Source organism: Cyrtonyx montezumae, unplaced genomic scaffold (genome assembly GCF_038088225.1).
Source record: "Cyrtonyx montezumae isolate F1298 unplaced genomic scaffold, pur_monq_1.0 scaffold_12, whole genome shotgun sequence".
NCBI classification, from domain to species: Eukaryota; Metazoa; Chordata; class Aves; order Galliformes; family Odontophoridae; genus Cyrtonyx; species Cyrtonyx montezumae.
The window spans coordinates 862,374-884,397 of NW_027071848.1; the positions used below are offsets into that span (position 1 = coordinate 862,374).

Here is a 22,024-nt window from a genome sequence, read left to right on the forward strand (position 1 = left end):
TGGATCATGAAAATTCCAAGCTTAAGGTTTTTTTTGTTTTGTTTTGTTTTTAATCCACACGACTTTGCTGCTTATCATGTAGTTCTTGTGTTGCATCAGAACAACTAAAGGTCCTGTGGACCATGATGTATAAAGGAGAGGGGTGCAGCAGTGGCTTGCATCATTTTTCCCTCTGGAATAAAAGGCTTTGTGTCCGCTAGAGAAAGTACCCTTATTTTTTTTGGCAGCCAAGCTAATTCTGCAAGTGGCCCATAATACTCTGCTTACTAACTGATGAGTCACAATAGAGGAAACATTTCAACTAGTAAATAGTCTTTTCTTGTTCAATTTCTCTCTTGTTGTGACTCAAAATCAGCATTGACAACTGTTTGAAGAGAATTTCTTGACATTTCTTTCAATCTCAGTGCCGTAAGTGGTCAATTCACCTGCTTTAATTAAGGGAAATGTAAAAGCTTTGCTCTCAAAAGCAATTCCTGAGAATTTTTTTTATGCAGTGACCACCTTTTTCCTCAATTTTATTTTCTTATTTCTCTAATTTTATCTTATTTGCTTGACTGCAGTTTGAGGGATCTAAATTTAACGAGCTAAATCAGCTCATCAGGTTCCCTTCTATACACATTCCTTCTGTGTTCAGATATCCTATGAGAAGATTTTGGGAAGGATGGATTCCTTTTGAGACAGAAGTCATTGTCTTCTGCAGGCAAATCCTAAGTAGGATCTTTTGAGGCTCTTTGCTGTTTTTGTTCTGTTCCTGAAAAGCTGCCAGCATATGAACTTTGGGGTGTACACAGCTATCCAGATTTGAAAGTATTTTCTAAACTGTATTTCTCATTTTTTTTACCCTTTCTTTCTTTTCATAAGTTCATAAGTTCATAAGTTCATAGGGTTGGAAAGGACCTATAAGATCATCTAGTCCAACCATCCTCCTATCACTATCTCTACCCAACTACTAAATTAAGTCCTTTTATCACACCTTGAATCACTCACACTCTTAAAGAACTCCGAATGAATTCATCCTGCAGCTAATTCTTTTCAGAATTGGTCATAAGTATCACTGAACTTATAATTACAGTAACGATTATTATCAAGCAGAATTCAGCTATTGCTTCTGTTTTTATTCCGAGACATTGCAACAGAAATGAACTAATCTCATGGCAAAGTGCCACCTAGCACGCCTGTTCATCTGCCCACTGTTCCTAAATGCTTTCTTTGTGCTACCTATTGCAGTCCCCAACCTTATAATTCAGGGATTAAAACCTCTTGCCTGCAGTCTTTGCTGTGTGCTGGGTCACCTATTGGAAGTGGTTCCAAATGGGTCAGACAAGCATGGCTGTTGGCTCAGGAAGCACTGGTGGTATGTGTGAGGAAGGCAAGACTTGCCTTTTCAGTGCCTTAGATCTGTTTAGCTGTACTATGAAATATTTCCTGAAGCTTCTGTGACCAAACCAAAGGAAAGCTTTGAGCAGTTCATGCTCACTTTTTCCATTATAAATATTCAAATCTTAAAAAAAGATGTTTTTGCCTGTGCAAGTCAACCAATGCTCCCAAATGGAAGAGAATCAGGTTGGCCATGTATACAGAATACAAGACTGTGAACTAGATAACTATCCTTTACCAGTAATGGGAAAGGAGTTTCTGAACAGACATGGCCATCAACAACTTTTACCCTGATGGAGGAAAAAGGTCAAAATTGCTTTGCATCTGGTTCTTGTTTTTCTTGGGAAAAAGTCAATCGTGCTGTGGGAGTAACAATTCTAAGGTGGCTCAGTGTTAGCATTTGATCCATGTACATCAGAGGCAGTGGATCTTCACTGATGTGTTCACATGTTTTTTCATTTTCCTGGTTTTCAGTCCTTCCTATGGAAATCACTCAACTGTATTATGAGCAGAAATTTGTTGATGTTCTTTGAGAAAAAAAATTAAGAAAGAATAATGCAGTGAAGTTGTGGGTTTCTTTCTTTCTTTCTTTTTTTTTCCCCTATATCATAAATACATCAAAATTTAGAGTGTACGTGTGTCTGTTCTTGAGAAATCACCTTTCTGGTGAAAACTGTTGTAATTCCATCAGAATTGAGATGGAAAAATAACACTGATCTCCAATTATATAAAAAAATATTTAAAATCAGACATTATTTGAGACTCTTAATATGAAAGACAAAAAAACAAAAACACAAACCACCAGAAAAAGCCATCTCAGAATTAAAACAGTGTCAGAAATTACCAAAATTAGGAAGTAAACCTTTGAGCATATTTCAGAATGCTTCCTAGCAGACCTAAGTTTTATTTTACATTCTGGAACAACAATAGCATTACACTTTCTATGTGAAGCTTGTATAGAAATAAGAGAATGTGACTGACTGCCTTGAGCAGGATCCAAATGGTGTGGTCGTAATGTAATATTCAATAGATCCAGTGTAACAAGCCTATTAATGCAGCAGCATTTCAGTAGCTGAATAGGATTTGATAGTGCCTCACACTGAAGTTCAATCAAAAAGGTGGATATCAAAATGATGTAAAAGTCTTATTTTCTTAAGTCTTCTCTCTCCTTAATTAACTTTCACAAGCGTGTCAGATAAAAGTAGTTTTCATGTTTTGATGTCTCTGCTTTTTGTAGCTGTTGGATGAACTGCCAATGATATACAGTTGTTGTGTGTTTGTCTACTGCCTGTAAGTATTTGTTAAATGTTTTTTCTTTTTCTGAATAGTTTTGAAATAGTAGATTGTATAATACAGAATATGAGAAGCTCAACAGAGAGGCTGACATTGAGGCTTCTGCTGCTTAGATGAGATCTCAGTTCTGCCAATAGTACAACATTGTGACCTGGCCATTAGAGCACCAGGTTGGCTGAAGTCCCAGTTTTTGCTAATTTAGAGATGTTTTCCCAGGGTTTATTTAGCAGGAGAAAATTAAAGAGCTGTGTTGCATACAGCCAGAGCCGTGTTACTTTGTATGTGAACAGCTGACATAAGAAAATCGCTTCAATAATACCAACAAAATTATCAGTGTGGCAATTGATTGCAGATATGTTTTTGTGACTTAGTCTGACTTCACGTGCAATATTCAGATTTCTGGTTAAACCTGCTATCCACTCATCTGGAAAAGTGAAGCAAAAAGAAAGATGTTAAGTGCAAATGTTGTGGAGAATGTCTTGAAACATGCATGACAGCTTAATGCTATGCCAGGTTGTTTTGTACCATTTAATTTCAGGAACAATGTGGCATTTGGCGACTATAATGATACAGTAAGTTATTTTTCTTGCCTGTTGCTACAAGGCCTGGATGGAATACGATTTGTTCCATCGCTTCGAAAATCCAAATGATAAAAGGGACCTATTGCAGGCAGAAATTAATTGCCTTGTTGCTTTTGAACGTGTGATCAAATTATTCAACTTGCAAATTGAATGTATTTTTGGTAAAGGGTACAGGTAGCTTGCAATGGAGATGGGCTGCGATAGGACTAAATCTCCATCTTGTGGAAATTACCATCAGTTTGTGATTCATACATTAGTATGATTTGTGCAGACCGAGGAGCAGAATGATAATGTCTGTGTTAGTGGGAATATTTCCATTGTAGCTCCCTGTCTCCTTGAAATTGCCTTTGCATTTATTTTGTCTGATTTGAGTGTGATTGGGGAAAGGATGAGAAGGGGCTTTAAAAAACCATTTGAAAAAATAATCACGCTCATTTTGTGCAGCAGTTACTGTCATCTTCAAAAGCACTGAACTCTCTTACTGCATATCCAGCTCTAACAAGACTGTGTGTTTGTTCAGTAGTAACAAAAATGCTGTGAGGAAGGAGCTAATGCTTGGCTCAGGAGGCCTTTAATGATCATTCTGGTCTTCTTGAAGGTAGTTGGCAGGGTGGCTCTGCACAGGACTCTGTCATACATCATTCAAGCTCAGTGACTTACAGTCTGTGCAATTACTTTGGCAGTCCAGTTTGCAACGTAACACATTGTGCCACCTCATAGATTAAATTCCAGACATTCCTGCACATTTCTTTTATTCCCTTTTATTCATTTATGCTGGTGTCTGTTTCCATAAGCTTATAAACTGAAGAGTTCACTGTTTTGTAAGGTGGGCCCTTTCCCACACTGACTTTAGCTCACAGACGTAATGCTTTGGGGCAATTGTATTGCATCTTATAAACTCATTTCTTATTTGTCACCCTAAGGTAAGCACCTTTGAAAAGTGTTTATGCTTCCCCAATTTGTTCTGCTGATTGGTTTCTTTCCTGTACATGCATAAGCTTATTGTTGGGGTTTTTGATTGTTTTTGAAAAATACATCCTTTATATGATAAGTGATGAATGTTATCCCTCTCCTTTATGTTCTGTTCCAGGTACGAATGTTTCAAGTACAAGAACACAGTCAATTATCCAATGCTTTTCATTTTAATAACATACAGCTTCATAGTCAGCATAGTAAGTAACTTTTGTCTGATACTTCATTTCCACCTGCGTGTTGGCAGGCTCCTGTCACACGAGCAATCCTGAGTCACTCCCACTTCCAGTGAAGAATGACTGTTGGTGGGAAAATTGCATGCTGGCCTTAGGTAACTTGGAACCTTCCTCTTTAAAGTACTAAACAAAATAAAGAGGAAACAACAGAGTAATCCAATTGCTAGAATAGGAACATGAGGAGAACAGTCCTTTCCAGCTGTAACTTGCTATGAGACCCATGGCAAGCTGTACCCCCCATCTGGACCTCACCATAATTCTTTGACATAAATGAGAATAATCTTGGTAACCAGGCTGCAAGAAGTGAACTGTAACATACAGTTCTGTTATATTAAGGGTTTTTTTAAAACAACAGCCAGAATAAGAAAGGAACATTGCTGATTAAGAAATTAAACACAGCACAGTTTAAATTCTTCTAACTTGATTCCCTTTCTCAATGTATCCAGCTACCTGTATGAACAAAATGAGTTTTTCACAGGCCGTCAGCCACAGATGGAATCTCTTTCTTTGTTTTATAGTGATAACACTATTTTAATAAAACAATTTTTACAGGTCTTCTTCCTTTATAAGACTTGTCTTTTCTCTTTTGCACCTCTTAAGGTTTCTTTTCTAGGCAAGTTATGCCTAGGGCACAATGCCTTTCTGTCTTCAAAAGCAGAACTTAAATGAACTGTCTGAACAGTATGTCTGTTAACTATTGGCTTTAGGTAAAATGAACTGAAACATTATTGTCGAAAACATTCGGAGTAGCAAATCAAAGCAGAGTACATCATCTTTTCACAATGCTTATCAATGATCTGTCTAGCAAAATCTGTGTTTTAATTGTTTTTGAGTGTGTTACAAGTCTGCTAAATGAGAGGAGGTTTTAGATGTTAATTTCTCTATTTGTGTTTCTAAATTTAGAATAGCTCCACAGTGTAAAAATGGGTTGAAGGAATTCCAGATTTTGCCAGAGGAAGCTTCAAATGTTTAATCAGCTTTAATGGTATATGGGTAGACACTCATATTTATTCTAACAGAACAAGTTTGGGCTGTATTTAAATTAAATGTGTTGTTCTCTCTTGCAGCTTATTTATCTCTTTTTAATCTTTGCAGGTTTACTTAAAATTGAAACAGCCTGTATTCCATCAGGTAAGTCTTGCCCTGTTGGAAAAGCCAGTTTTGTTTAAATCATGGTGTTTTATTGGAATATCCTAGAGTGTGCTGTAGCTGGCAGGAGGAATGGAAGGCAAATACCATTTGCCTTTCACTTTTTCTTTAAGCAGCACTGCCACCTGTCACATTGCTGTCTTGTTACTTGATGACCTGAAAAACTGGTAGGTTTAATGTATGTTTTAGTATTTGACCTAATAACCTACATGCTTTTTTCATCAGTTGAACAAGAGGCCTTAATGAGTTCTGATCTGCTTTATTCCATTAGTGGTCACTCTGAAACTATGTCATGGCTTAGGCAATTTAGCCCCATGATTTTCTCTCCCTCTTTTCAGTATTAACTTTTTTTTCTTTTTACCTATTCAATTTTAATTTGTAGAAGCTCAAACTGTATTGAGGTGGAGAATATTTACAGTGGTGTGACCTAATACATTTGGTACAGGTTCTTTTGTAGCTATGCTGTCCAAAATTGTTAACATGCATCTGCTGGTGTGGGAGTAAGACATGTATCGCTTGCCCATTCACAGGACATTAGAAGTCATGCTTTCTTGTCTGTGCCATCTGTAGCTTTCCTTCTTGTATGACTTCTTTTTTTCTTATTAAGCATAACACCAGAAAAATTGCCAAACAGAATGATGGAGCTCTTTGAAGGGCAGAGCTTTAAAGCCTTAATTTCAGAAATTGGTAGTGCTGTTGCTTGTCGAAATGTGCGTTCTTCATCAGCAGTCATAAAAATGATAGGTGCTTCCTGTTGCTGGATTAGTAAAGTGCTGGTGAATAAAATAAATTCTCAATTGCTCCAAATGATCTCTCTTAGAAACAGGAATTGCTAACTCCACCTATTTTTAAAAAGAGGGACTCATGGGGGGTTTTGATCATGTTGATTAAATTCCATTTTACCATCCTGCTTTTATTTTTGTCAGGAAGATATTAGGCAGGGTGAAAATTGCATTTTCTGATACTTTTACTCAGCTGATTGTAACTGCCTCTGAATGAAGAGATTTTAAATAACATTACTTAACAATAGCAGAATTTACTATTGATGTTGGGCTGTTTTATTTTTCTAATTACTTACTCAACCTATATTTACTGCAGTAAGTATGTCACAGCTTCACTGTAGCTCAGTCTGGGGCATTCACGTAGATATAGTTCTATATGACAGGTATTAAGGTAAATATTACAACTTGTCTTGAAGGAGAAATAGGGAAACTTTAACTTGCTGTCCCGAAGCACTATTTTTTTGCATCTGGTTTTTGTTTAGGTTCTGTGTATGAATTCCCTGTAATAATTTATACATGAAGAATCAATGTAGAAAAGATTTAGGCCCATCAAGGTGCTGAACTTTTTCTAACTCTTTCCAAATTGATTTTTATGCATAACATACAGTTATGGGCAAACACCAAAGTCTAAGTACTGCAGACGTTTTTTCATAGTCTATGCCAAATATGTTGTAGATCTGGAGGAAGCATTGCTCTGACTCACAGCTAAGCAAGGTTATTTTCTTAATTCTTGTCCTCTACATAATTACAAGTAGGTATTTTCCAGCTGAATGCATTGTATAGTCTTGAAGGTTAAGTATTAAATGTTTGTACCATCACAGTGTAGCCCATAGTCTCAGTCCCAGGCTGTACTGGAAAGCAGCATTAGAACATGAAAAAGCATTTGATTCCTCCAGATATTTGTGATCATTGTCATTTGCCAGCCTTGCAGGAAAGGGAATAACCCCCTGGACACCTTGGTATTGTTCACTTTTACAGTGTTTTTTCCTCCAAGAGTAGAGTAACAAGAATGGGAGAGGATTCCATTCTATTCAGTACACAGGATCCAAGCTTCATTTCTCAGTGAATTACTTCCCACTTTCCTTCCCAACTTGGGGTCATGAATTGCATATTGCCAGCAGGGCATGATGGGAACTTCAGTTTGTTATTCGTGGCACCATGGCATTAGAGACCAACTTCTTATTCTCCATTCAGATACTACAGGTCTGCAGGGTCTCAGTGCTTCAGCCACGGGAAGAATTAGATGTGCATTTTGGCTGGGCACTCCACCTCATTAGAAGAAGATGCTTGCCTTAAAACCGAGGAACTGAAGAGGTTAAAACTGTTCAGAATGAGTTTTAAATCAGTTTAGTTGCTCATGCCTGTTTACCATAAGTATGCTTGTGCTTATGGAAAGAAAGGAATGGGGGAATATTGGCTGCAGGTGTGGAGTCTTCCACAGACAGACAAGTTAAAGGCAACTCTCTAAGTAGAAGAAATACCCTGGACAGTTAAATTTTTAGACTTACATTAGAAGGCCATGCATGAGGCATGTTGTGGACTAGAAAGCTGTTATCTGCAAAGCATTTTCCATACAGATTTATTTACTTGCTCAAAATCTTCATTCAGCTAGTGGGCCAAGCTAATGAATAATGAAATAAAACTAAAATCCTTTCTTATTTGCATAGTCATCTGCTGCTGGAGTTTGAAGTAAATTTCTAACAGAGACAGTTAAAAGGTAAACAGAGAATTAGATGAAGTATTCAGCCTAACCTGACAGATTTTTTTCACAGCTGCTTTTTCTACATTAGGAAAAAATCTTTTGTATAGACATTACAAAAGTGTTGATATGTTCTCGCATGAGTAACAGAGCAAGCTGGAGAGGGAGATCAGTATGAGAACTGCAAATGTGGTAAGGGAGTGAGTAGTGCAAAATGACTAAGGGAGATGATGATAGGCAGACTCCGTCTGGACTTTCTCAGGTTGGTTATGCGAGTGTTTTTATTTAATGACCTCTAGGAGCAAAAGAGTCACATCCTGATGATATTTATGATGATACGAATCTCAGAGACATCCCTAAGTACAGAGGAGGATGAAGTGGGAGTGGAGAGACCTGGAGGATTAACACTGCCAAAGAGGGTAGTATTGGAAATGATTCAAAATGGCAGAGCTGATGGGCAAATAGCAACTATTCTTGTCATAAGCTGTGCACAGATCACTGAAGGAGGAGAGAGCCTGAATGTGTTTGCTGATCACAGCATAATAATATGACCTGTGAATTTTCTACAGCAATGACAGAAGTAAACCACGTGTACTGGATTTACAAGTTAAGGAGATTTTAGATAAGAGGGAGAGAGTGAGCATGAGAGGAAAAGATATTTCATTTGCTTAAATGAATAATATTATCTTCAGTCGTGTTTTAAGCATACAAATGCAAAGAAGAAAGAAGAATGACTTGGACTAATATGAAAATTGAAATCCATATGGGAGCCTGAAACTGAATGAAGAGTGAATTGTAGCACAACATCACCTGTTCAGACTTAAGATCTTCCCATTTTGGGGGATATCTGTGGGCAACATACAGTATTCTGCAGCTCCCTAGAGTCCCTCTTCCTGCTAAAGCAATAGTTGTAGCCTTTTGCCTTAATAATATTGCACCTTTTAGTGGTTTCCTACTTTCTTTGTGCTGAAGTTGCCAAGCAATCTGTTGAAAATGGCCTTTTCAGGGCATTTCTTCACCACAAAGCTTTTTGTATTTAGGCATTACCCTGCAAAAGAACAGGTGTGAACAACTGGAGTGAATTTTTACTCTTGAGTTACGCAGCTGCACTTCCAGAAAGTGAGTACAGCTTTTATTTTGGCAAATACCTCTACCTGCACAATAGCTTAGGGAGTGTGGAAAGATATGCAGTCTGCAAAGGACAAGCTCTACGAGTCACTGAAGAGGAAACCAAGACAAACATAGTTTACTGTTGCAGACTGTGTCCCAGAAGCTCAGGAGAGCTGCTCAGCACCATGCAGCAGCAGTAACTTGCATGTCACATTGATGTAATTCAGACCAAACCAGGTGAATCTGGATTGGCTCAGCAATGAGCTGTTGCTGCCACTTGTAGTACTGAATAGCAATAAGACTGTCCTCAGATACTCAGTGTTGCTGTGGGATTTGCCCTTCCTTTTTATCTCTGCTGGATTTCTTTCCTAGAAATGCGTGAATATGTAGAAGTCTGGTGTCTTTGCTGTAAATCTCAAATACAATTTCTAGCTTCAAGTACTATTTCTTGATAGATGGTTTGGATATTATTAGGTAACTAGTGGCTGTCATGAACCCAGATCTCCAAGTTTGATTCCCAAAGTATTGCACGAATATTGGAGGCTGATGAATTTGTTAACAGAGAATGGATAGGAGGCCAGGAGCAGAAGAAGTAGAAGTGGAAATAACTGTTTTTCTGCTTTAGAAGTGTAGATGAAGAACCAGTTTTCTTTGTTTCCCCCGGTGTGGAGGACAAAGCTTGCTTCTGACTTACATAAGAGCAAATCTGTTTGATTTGTTAAGCTACCTCTACATCATCTCAGAGATGCTGCTGAATACTGAGTTCTGGATTGCTTGGATCCCATTTGTAAATGGGAAGCGTGCTCTTGGTATTTGTCCTCCTCGCCAGATATCAAGAAGACTTTGAGTTTTTCCCCATTGTGAAGATACAGCTTTGGAAGCTGAAATAACTTTGGCTTTATTTGCATCTTAAGCAGTAGAGTGGGAGCTGCCTATGGATGACAAAAGAAAAGATTCTGCTGTTTTCTCTTGTTTAAATTGTAGTGCAAGTGTTCTTTGGCTCACAATGTAAAGGCACTGTAAGGCAGAATTGCACAAAGCTTGTTTGGGTTTTCACGTGTCACTGAAGTGATGTATTAAAGAACAACAACAAAAGGTACTGAAGGAATTGAAACATTTGAATAGACTTGAATTATGGTAGATATTTTTCATTTGACTTCGTACTTTATCCCTTGTGTGGACAGATAATACCTGACACGCTTTTTTTGGTGTATTTAAAATAGTAAATCCATGAGTTCTAGAGGATTAAAAGTAAACACAGCTCCCAGAAGTACAAACTAGTTTATGCCACACCATTTATAGACACCTAGTAAGCAAAAGCTGTCATGAGACGTGCAGCTGCAGTCTGTGCATGTCGTACCAACACCTCCTGGATGTTTGCCTTTGGTGTGAAGAGGAGGATTGGAGCACGCAGAGCAGAATGCTGTGTTGTTCCAGTCTTTCATGGGCTTTTAAGCATGAATGCTGTGTTTTACTGCTAACAACCTATTTATGTGGGGGAGTGGAAAAGGCAAGAAATTGAAGTGTCAGCTGTGGACAAATATTTCTTCAGTCATTGCAAGAGCCTTTTTTTCCTTTCTGCATTAAGCCTGTCTCCTTCCACAAGCCATTAAGCAGCTCACTAGGAGATACTGAGCCAGTGGCTCTACAGCTTTTCAGAACTTTTGCTTTTTCCTGCTTTTAGCAGCTGCAAAAATAGCATTTGTAGCCAGTATTTTACTTAGGCTCGAGGCTGGCTCGAAGCTGTGTTTCTGTAGACTTAATCTAGCACTATGGCAAAAGCTTGAAGGTGGTCATTCATTTGGACTAGATGATATTAGTGGTCTTTTCCAACCTTAACGATTATGATTCTCTTAAGCAAATTGGTAAAAGTCCCTCACTTCATGGGTTGGTTTTTCTGTAACCGTGCTGCAGAACTGTGTTTTTGCAATTGAAATTGCAAATGAGAACCACGAGGAAATGAGGTCGGACCAAGTGATCATCCCAAGAGTTTCTTCCTTCTCTCTTAGCATAAATTACCAGATTTGGTTAGGACAGTGAAAGCTCTTTGAAATGAGTACAGTGGTATTTAACTTTTAAATTTAGTCTGTGTTTGTCAGTGTGATGGAGAGGCAAACTCTCCCAGCGATGCGGAATTGCAGCATCACTGAGCAGTCCCAGCACCACATCCCCTTTCCAACTTCAGACAGTGCTGATCAGCACTCAGTACCAGGGCCATGCCTAGCAGGAGTTGTTCTGATTTATATGCTACACTCCAGCAAGGGAACTGGAATTAGCTTACAGTTTTGTGTAAAGTACAGGCCAGAATGAATTAGCTTTTCCAAATAGTTTTGCTTTGTTTACTGAACAGTATGCACGTAGCAACAGTGTACTTACTGAATTTATTTATCTAATGCTGAATGCAAATAAAGAGCTGCTAAGCTGAATGACTTTACATAGTCAATATTGAAGCTTCTACCTGTTGTCAGACATAAAGAATCCATTGTTGTGTTCTGAATATATGCACTGATAATACGGCGTGTGCTACTAAGCTCATCTTCAAAGCTAAAGTAAGCTTGGAAGTTGACCCCTATGAACTTTTGAATGGTAGGTTTTATTAAATGCTGTTACAGCTATTTATTTTGTGTCAGGTGATTGGATGCATGCATATGCTTGTGGGGTATTAATAGCTGAATGCTCCAGTTACAGCAGAGCAAGAGCTGTTCCTTGCCTTGAAGACAGTGTAGTCCAAAAGAAGGAAAGAGAAGATTGACAGAATGTGGTGAGGACACTAGTATGTAAATCAACTGTTCTGTGAGGATTAGTGGGTTTTAAAAATACATAGCAAAGGTCTCTTCTGTTTCATGTAGAACAAAGGAGAGTATGATAGAAGTTAACCAAAAGCAGAAGTGAGAAAGGACAGTCAGGGAACATACAAGTGAAAAAGAAGGGACAAAGAACTGAACATAACTGCTTGGAACAAAGTGCATTTGGGCAGGAAGAAGACGGTGCTCAGAATATAAAATTTAGAGAGTAAAATGATGCCACTGATGTCTGAAAATCCTCCCTGCTGCAGTGGCTTCTGCATCACTGTTCAGGCGTGGCCAACTCCATTGCTTCTCTTTGTTAGTCTGTATGTCTTGGATGTGGTATTATGTGAATCCTAAGGCTGTGGAGAAAGAAATGGAGAGCGTTTCGAAGATCATGAGGCAGGAAAGGAATGATTACTTTGACCTTTTATTTGTCAGACCATTACATTCAACTTCACTGAGCTTACAGTGAGACAGATTTTGCTCACGGGACTTTTCAGAGCATGCAGCCTTTTCTCTGTATATGTAGATTGAATCCTAGCAGTTTGGGAATAGATGATTTCTTCCCTGCTGGTGCTCATTGTGGGCGTAGTGCATAGTCTCTTGAGGTATTTGCCCTCAGAAAAAGATATTAATCAAACATAAGCGAAGGAAGTATAACTTTCAAACATGTTTTCAACTGATGCTTATGCAGTCGGGTTAAAACTTACAGCTAGAGAACAAGTAATGGGAGTGAGTTACCAGATGCCAGGGTGTTTAGTGAGTGCCATCTAGTGTTTGCTTTCTAATTCGAAGAAACAGCAGCTTTGCACACTGACTCTTCCTCCCATAATTGCATACACAGTGTGATTATAACCATATTTCTAATTGTCCACTCTATAGAAGACCTGAAGAGAAATATATCAGGGATTATATGTTCTTCAAACTAAGAAATATCAATCAAGATGCGAACAGCTTTATTTATTGAGTGTTTTATAAAGTCTCCTGAATACCACTGCTGACTTTTATCTCTGTTTTTATTTACAGATCATGTATGGAACACTAGTTTCTGTTATAGTTCTACGATCTGTTTATATAGTATTATGGTAAGTATTATTACGTACTACTGATAGCTCAAGATTGTAAGGTACATCCTAGCATGTATATCTTTTCTGGTGGTCGTAACATGGGAAATGAGTGGTGGCAAAGTTTCTTTAATTAGGTACATAGTGCTAGTTCGTGCACTCTGCTTGCTTGAAAGAGAATGCCCCACTTCCTTGCATTTTCTTGAAGCCAGCAAGTTATCATCAAAGTTAATACCTCTACATTTGGAGTTAGTGTTCATCAGTCAAAACGTTATTTTCCGCATCAAGTATCTGAAATTCAAAAGTGAAAGATAGTAAACCAAGAATGTAAATGACAGTTTTCACTACAATTTTGAGTAGGTAAATTTAGATGTGTGTATATAAAGTATTAATAGAAAACACTTTTATAACAAACAGGAAGCTGTTAGATGTGGAGAAACATTGAGAAGTGTCAGAGTGTAGAGTTGGAGAGTAGAGTGGAGAGCTGGCTTTCTCATGAATTTGGGAATTAGATTATTCATTTAGATTAGTCATTATTAGATTAGTCATTTAGATTAACTTTCTTTCTGTGTAGATAAGCTCTGAGGTCTGCTGCCTTTCTAGTTCTGCAAATTCCACTCTTGTGTGTTCTCATTATTTCTGAAACATTGCCATTATGTCACCACCAATAATACCATCGTCCTCCCAAGATTTCATGCAACGTTTTCCACCAGCAGAATTCATCTCCGAAGTTCTATTTACTTCTTCCCTTCTGTTTTAGAGCTTTTGGAGTGTATTTTCTTAATTAACTAGTTCACTTCATTGCAACACCACCCTACGAAGTCTGACTTCTCTTTTCATTTATATTGATGCAAACTGTGGTTAAAAAGTTGAGACGGGGAAAGAAGCTTTACTATCCTGACAGTGCCTTTTCTCTTCTCAAAAAGCCAGCCCCAAGTTTATTTTTGGATTTACTTCCTCTCTGCACTGCTAATATGCATTTCTGTCTTTCTGTTTGCAATTCTAGTGCTTGTCCAAGCCTGTTCTAACTTGCATGTCGACTGCTGTTTCTGCTCTTTTATTTTATTTCATTTCTTTAATATGTATTAACTTCATATGACTCATGTTTCCTAGTGCAGGGCTGAAAGTCGCTCTGTGCTCAGCGTACAGATCTTTAAGAGCAGTACATAAATCCTTTCAGGCTGCTGCCTCCTCATTTCCCTGCTATTTGTTATCATTCCTGCCTGTTTCCTCCCACTTTTCATTGTTTCTTGGGTCTGCTTCATTCCCAAAATTATGACTTGGCAAATGTTGTCATGTGTTCGTAGAGCACGTTCCCTGCTAACGAGTGATGCCAGCCTCCCGTATTCCTTCAGAAAACAACTTTATTATTCTGTGAACAATTCTAACTATGATTATATAATTACCAGCATCTACAACATACCATTTAGTGCTCTTTCTTGTCTTAGTCTTGCTCCTGTCTCCAGAGCACTGAGATGGGATTATTACAATGCAGTCCCTGCCATGTACCACATGGTTCTCCATGCATTTATTAAACAAACAATAATTTTGCCAGTTTATATTGGCAGTACACTTGTTGTTAACATGTTCCACTTTTGTCTGGTGTGTTTGTTGAGTGGAAGTAGCTGTACCTGTCTGTTTGGACATTTCTATTGCCACTGCTCACAGTTGTGGAACATAACTGGCACTCCACCATTTCAGTGCAGGAAAAACAACTCAGGAATGTATTTTAAACCACAGTCTAAAAACAGTACATTTACAAAGTTTAAATATAAATTGAAAAGTATTTCATGGCAGCCTCTTGGGGGAGGCTTTGGGCTTTCTTTTGGACTTCTTTTGGCAAAGGAGCAAATGCCACCAGTTTCCATTTAGGAAGTTGGCAATTTGTACCTGAATGCAGATACTGAGGCGAGCTGGCAAATGATTCACTTTCTTGTAGCTGATTCTTCAGTATGTTTCTGCTGTCCTAAATGAAACCTTTTTTCCTCCCCAGACAGGAATTCTAGTTTTCTGTTGCCCATGTATATTTTATTGAAAAAGAACGTGCTCTTTTGAGAGTGACCTAAATTGTCACATGGCTAATTTTTAACTGAAAGATTACATGTGGTGCTGCCAAATTCTTACCTTTTAGATAACTTCAGATTTCCCACGTACTGCAACATTTAAGGAACAATTAGTAGTGCAGAAGTAAAGTCTCCAGAAGACCAGTCTCAGAGAACACTGATTCAGGAGAAGCGGAACAATACATGAACTTGCTGCAGCATGTCCAGTGGAAGGCCACAAAAATGATCCAAGAGATTGAGATCAAGGGGAACCAAGAAGAAATGGTTTCAAACTAAAACAGGAGAGATTTAGATTGGATGTAAGGAAGATGTATTTTTATGATAAGGGTAGTGAAGCACAGGTTGCCCAGAGAGGTGACGGATGCCCCATCCCTGACATTCGAAGTCAGGCTGGATGGAGCTCTGAGCACCTGACAGAGCTGTAAGTGTCCCTGTTTATTGCAGGGAGGTGAATGTCATTTAAGCACAAAAATGTCCCTTCCAACTCAAATATTTTTTTGATTCTCTGAGTACTTAAGTAGATGAAATTTGAAGTTGATATCTTCTTAAATGAATCACTTTACATCTGTGTGACAGTATTTATGTATGCTACAAGCTGCATTTAAAGCATCTTGAACTAAGCTCTGTTATTTCTCTTTCTCTTTAGGGTATACCCATGGCTTAGAGGTCTAGGCTATACATCTTTAACTGTATTTCTAATGGGATTTTTCCTCTGGAATGTGGACAACATTTTCTGTGAAAAACTGAGGTGAGCACTTTCTCTTTTTCTCGCTAGCTTGTAATCTTTCAGCATAAAGCACTGTTTTCTTTGCTGTATATATTCACCTCCATCTCATGGTGTGTTTGAGAAGCTGTCTGCAAAACATTCCGAGCTTTTTATCCAGTTTGCTCATGACTAGGTTCAGCACTGAACAGTTCTTTTAAAAGTTTTCTTATTCATGAATAGATTCCTTTTATTTTTTTTTTAACAATAGATATTTCTCTTTAACTTCAATTTAAATTGAGGGAAAGTAATGTCACTGAAGTAATTTCAAGGATCTGTGCCTTACTAAAGTCTGCTCTTCAGACTTGATTTCATCTGAATGAGATTTTTATCTTGCTTTTTTTTGTTTTGTTTCTGCTCTTATGGTTTCCTAGGAGGATATCAAAAACAGCAGTTCTGCAAGTTAAAGAAGAATCTGCTGCAATATATCTGTCACCAATAAATAGCAGCACTTTGAGAGTCTCAAAGAGCAGTAACTCCATGAGCCATTGCATTGTGCCTAGCTGTCATTATTAGCCTGAAGTCTTCACAGTTTAGCACTTGTAGAGGAGGCCAGGAAGACTTCATCTCTGCTTAGTCCATTGCCATATGGGGTTAAAAAAGAAAAAATGGCTTCCAGATAAAGCATGTAGGAATCCACCATCTTGTTGTACGGCAGATATTGTACATGTGCATGAAAGAAAACCATCAGACCAACACATTGGTTTCTGAGTGCATCATGCCTTAGAGCTGGACAGCTTCATTGCAGCACTGGTCTTTCACTCTGTTGTGATGTAGATGTTTCACCACAAGCTGGAAGAATTGGAGAGGCTGGTGCCAGCAACAAGAAAATCCCATCCTGACTCTCTGTACATAACATACAGAGGCTGACTGACAGTGTACATAACAACACTGTTATGTACTTGAGTCCATGGTGTACAGAATTATCTATTAGGTTGCTTTGTTAGGCTCAGATCCTAACATGCTGTAAGGAAGTCTGATGTTTTCTGTCTGTTTCTTTTGTCTCTGTAAGTCTTGCAGTATTTTGAGCCAATTGATAGGCAACTCCAGCAAGATTTTCATTAAACTTGCAGGGGGGAAAAGGCAAAAAAAAGCCCCTCTAAAAATAACTGGATGTTATTTGCCAACACAGACAGGTAGGTATACAGTCACTTTGCACATGCTGGCACCCAGGTTGGTTTTTACAGCTGCATTAAATCAGAGATTGTAGTACCCAATTCACCGAGCCTGCTGAGTTCCTCTATGTCTGTGGTGCTTTGGAACTTGCTCCTAGACTCAGTGATTGCACCAGCTGGGGAAACACTTTTGTTTTTTCTATCCTCTTATTGCAAAGGGAAAAAAATGTTACCATATTTCCTATTATACTTGTTTGGTTATGGTGCTGGAAAGAAAAATAAGTTTCTTTAATAATCAGATGTCTTCAGACCCTTTGAATTTCTCTAAGCATAATTACAATTCAGATGTTCTGATGTCGTTCAGGCAGGACAGAAGGCTGGCTTGGCTAAGCAGGGATCTTCTAGAGCTCATGTGTGAGAAAAAAAGGTCTGTGGGCACTGGAAGTGAGGTTAGGTGACATGAGAGGACTATAGAGATGATGTTCATCATTGCAGAGAGACAGTTTGTATAGCCAAGCCTCAATTAGAGTTGAAGCTTGCCAGTGCTGTGGGGGTCAACCAAAATGACTGGTTTTAAGTATGTTAACAGTAAAAGGAGGACCATCAGACTGTTAGTTGATGAGGATGGCCATCTAACAAAACACAGACAAAGCAAGGATATTTAATGCCTTCTTCACCACTGTCTTCAGCATGGATAGTGGGCCCAGTAACCCCCAGAGCTCCAAATTGGAGGTCTGTGACAATAAAACCCCAGACACACTCAAACTTATGTGGGATTTGCTATTCCAGCTGAGTGCTTATAAATCTGTGGCACCTGATGGGATTCAAACCAGGCTTTCGAAGAGCTGGCTCATGTCATCACAAGACTTCTCTTAATTGTTTTTCAAGAGTCTTGGAAATCTGGAGATGTCCCAGTCAACTGGAAGCTCACAAATGTCCCAGTTTGAAGAAGATCAGGAAGGACTCTGGTACAGGCCTATCAGCCTCATTTGAGTGCTTGGCAAAATTATAGAAGAGGTTATTTTGAGAATTACTGAAAAACACCCATAAGAAATGCAGTTATTGGTCTCAGCCAACAAGGGCTCATGAGAGTAAAGTCCTGTTTAAATAATATAATCTGCTTTTATAACAGGGTTACCCACCTAGCTGACCAAGGGAAGCCAGTTGATCTAATCTCTTTGGATTTTAGTAAAGGTTTTGTTACTGTTTTTCATAATATCTTTATCAACAGGATGTCTAGCATGCAACTAGACAAAAACATCATGTGATGTGTGAACAATTGGCTGATGGGTCAGGCTTACAGGGTTGTAGTAAATGGGTTTACATCAGAGTGGGGGCCGGTCACTAGGGCTTCATTTTAGGACTAATTCTCTTTAATGATTTTATCCACGACCAATGCAGAACTTGGAAGTATACTAAGTAAGTTTGCAGTTGACACTAAAATGGAAGGGTCTTATAACTCCCTTGAGGAGCTGAGAACCTTTGCAAAGAGATCTCAACAAATTGGAGGGCTGGGCCATCACCAGGCTCCTAGGGCAGTGGACATGGCCCCGAGCTGCCTGAGCTCAAGTTGTGTTTGGACACTACTGTCAGACTTAGGGTTTGGGTTTGGGGTGGTCCTGTGTGGGGCCAGAAGTTGGACTTGTGATCTTTGTTGGTCCCTTCCAATTCAGCATATTCTATGAAAAAGTATACTCCAGTTCTTATTGTAAATTTTTTTATTCTCTGACTTGTGAATCACTCACCCACCTGCTGTTTTGGGCTTTAACGTTCAAAATTGTTTTGATTCAGTTTTTGTTTCTCCTTATGTCATTTAGTCTGGACTAATTAAAACAACAACAACAACAACAACAAAGCATGAGATTCTGATTTTGAGCTTTTTCTTTTCCTGCTATCGAAATGGTCAAATTTTTGAGTGCTGCTGTGTGGAGGCAGAAGTTGGTCCCTATGATCCTTGTGAGTCCCTTGCATCTCAGGATATTCAATGATTCTAAAAGGCCGGAGTGACTCTTTTTGTGTTCCAGTAGTCGTTAATGGTCTGACTGAATCAAAGCTGTGTTTACATTTGTGACTGAGTTGGAAAGATGTTAACATTTGCTCCGCCAGCAACCAAAACAGGAGATAACTGCAGAAGTTGGCAAGCAGAAGAAATCATGGTGACTTAGTTCCTTCCCTTTTTTTTCCTTGTCTCCATCATTGAGCTTCTTCCTAGGTATCTCAAACCTCTTAACTGTATTTCAAAATATAAAATGTTGTCAGAACATTTCAGAACCTCTGTTTTCATTGCTTCTTCACTAAACACTATGTTTTTCCCTGTTGTAAGCATAGAACAGACAAAGGTAAGCTAAGCCTCCACGGAGCTGGGAGTGAAGCAGTGAGGTCAGATGGATCCCTCTTCTCTCAAAACTTATCCTCAGCATTTTTTCCAGTGGACAGTAGTTTGCAGGGTTTGGGACAGGAGAATGATAAAACTCATTTGAGACTGTGGGATGCCATAAATTCATTCTCTGAAATTTAACTCCAGAGGTCACTCAAATCTGAGATTGCTCTGTTTGAGGAAACAAAACCCAATTGCACAATGTTTTCTTCCCTACAGAGCACTACGAGAGAAGATGCCTCCTGTTGTGGGAGCTGTGACACAGTTTCACGCCTGGTGGCACATTCTTACAGGCCTGGGCTCTTACCTTCACATCCTGCTCAGGTAGGAAATGTTTTTTAAACTGTATGATCATAAAGCAGCCTTGGGAATTTTCCAAGGCTCAGATTTGCTTCAACGTGCTGTCTCAGCAAAGGAGCAGGAAAATGACCTCTTGATGAACTGGAGGAAGTGGAAGTCCTTTCCTCTTAGTGACTTGTCTGTAAGCTCGGGTAATGTATGTTCATCAATCTTTTAGATACTCATAATTCTACAGAAAAATGTAGTTTAGAAATGATAAATCTAAAGCAGTTTACTGTTGAACACTTCTGAAGTCTTAATTAATTTCCAAATATAAGTCATTAATATCTTTCTGCTCTTGTGCGAGAATCCTCAAGAGCTTAAATATGGTTAATTTTAGGAGTGTAACTAATTATTTGATAAATGCTGTCACTCCTGAAAACTATCAGGCATCATGCTATGGAGCAGAAGGGTGATGGCTGAAGTGGCTGAAGCAGAGCTGTTTGCACAAGTGAGGGGATGTTAGTTTTAGAAGGATACTTAAATGTGTAAGCTCCTTAATTAGTGGGTCTGCAGCTGATGGATTTTCTCTGCTGTTGCTCTGTACCACCATCTACTGGAAGCAGGGATGAAAGCAGACAGAATCTGCAGATTTTGTGTAGTTCGTTCGGTACCTAGCAGGTGCATCCTATGTAGGTGAGAAAATGTGATCACATATCAGTTTTCCTACACTTGGCATAGTGTTCTCCTTTTTTTGTCAGGTGCTAAAATAGCCAGTGAAAGGAAAATTCATGGAAATGAAGTACAATTTCAGTAGCTGATCTGATAATTGTTTTGTTTTGTATATGCCTGTAATATATGTGTGTGTGTGTGTATACGTGTATGTATATGTAAAATACATAATAGTATGGGGAAAACAGCTGCTACATTTGGACTGGCAAGTTGTCTGCTTCCCTAGAGAGCTTGAGATGATCTTTTGAGGAAAATTCTTCACAGAAAATAAGTTGATGGAGATAGTTTGAATACCATAGGCAAGGCTTTTCCAGTATGGTGTGCAGAGAAAAGAATTTGTTTCTGCATTCTCTGGATGCTGGGGAATGTGCCCTAATGCAATGAATTATATGATTTCCCTGCAGTTAGAGTTTTCTTGGTGACACAGCCTGTAACACCTGGGCTGGTGGCTGCATAAAGAGTGAGGTCATAGACAGGAAGAAATCTGCTAAGGGGAAATAATGGGTCAGAATAAATGTAAGGAATCAAGCTATGCTTTTTTATTTTTTTTATTTTTTATATCTGCTATATTCTGTGATGCAGTGAAGTAATTTCAGCCTTCCAGAATGACAGGCTCTATCTAGTTCATAGAGTCATAGAATGTCTGGGTTAGAAGGGACCCTTTATATCGTCTAGTTCCAAATCTCCAGCTATAGGCAGAGGCACCTCCCTCTAGATAAGGTTTCTCACAGCTCCATCCAGCCTGGCCTTGAACGCCTGCAGTATGGGAGCATCCACAACCTTTCTGTACAGCCTGTTCCAGTGTCTCACCACCCTCACAGTAAAGAATTTTTTTTCCAATATCTAGTCTAAATCTACCCTCTTCCAGTTTAAAGCCATTTCCCCATGGCCTGTCACTACCTGCTCTTACAAGAAGTCCCTGCCCAGCTTTCCTGTAGTCCCTCTTCAGGCCATGGAAGGCTGTTAAAAGGTCCCCTTGGAGCCTTCTCTTCTCCAGGCAGCTCCCAGCCCAGGTTGCACAGATAGGCATCCAGGTAGGTCTTGAACATCTCCAGAGAAGGAGACTCCACCACCTCTCTGTGCAGCCTGTGCCAGTGCTCCATCACTGCACTGGGAAGAAGTTCCCACACACATTTTTGTGCTGAACTTCCTATGCTTCAGTTTGTGGCCATTTCCCCTCATCCTATCATCTCACACTGCTGAGAAGAGATCTGCTGGTCACACTTGTCTTGATGCAACCGAGGATATGGTTGGCCTTCTGGGAGTTGAGTCATTCATCAACTGATACTCCCAGATCCTTCTCCTCATGTTTTTCCTGAGGTGTTTTCCTGAGCAGAGAGAGAACTTCCCACTTCCTGCTTACATATGTGTAGATCAGTTTGCTAATTGCAGTGGGATTTACTGTGGGCTAATGTTTCCTGTTTTGTGTAAATGTAGGCATAGTGCTTAGTTTTGCAATCACACTATGAAGTGTTTCTAGTTTTAAAGCAAAACAAGCATTAGTGCTTGATTGTTATTTTGTATGCTGTTTTATACATCAAATATCAAGTGTGTTTTTCTTCTTTTCCTCAGTTTATACACAAGGACACTTTTCCTGAAACACAGGCCAAAGGTGAAGGTAAGCAACCAATGTTTTGTGTCCA

General features: G+C 39.0%; 1 protein-coding gene across 1 annotated transcript in view; it reads left to right on the forward strand.

Annotated features, from left to right (window-relative positions):
• ACER3 (alkaline ceramidase 3) overlaps positions 1 to 22,024 on the forward strand; it is a 55,392-nt gene that overhangs the window by 32,097 nt on the left and 1,271 nt on the right. Inside the window, exons 4-10 of the mRNA XM_065730322.1 lie at positions 2,615 to 2,667; positions 4,342 to 4,423; positions 5,555 to 5,590; positions 13,015 to 13,073; positions 15,762 to 15,863; positions 19,590 to 19,694; positions 21,954 to 21,999. Coding sequence (XP_065586394.1) covers positions 2,615 to 2,667; positions 4,342 to 4,423; positions 5,555 to 5,590; positions 13,015 to 13,073; positions 15,762 to 15,863; positions 19,590 to 19,694; positions 21,954 to 21,999 — 483 coding nt within the window. The remainder of the gene's footprint in view (positions 1 to 2,614; positions 2,668 to 4,341; positions 4,424 to 5,554; positions 5,591 to 13,014; positions 13,074 to 15,761; positions 15,864 to 19,589; positions 19,695 to 21,953; positions 22,000 to 22,024) is intronic.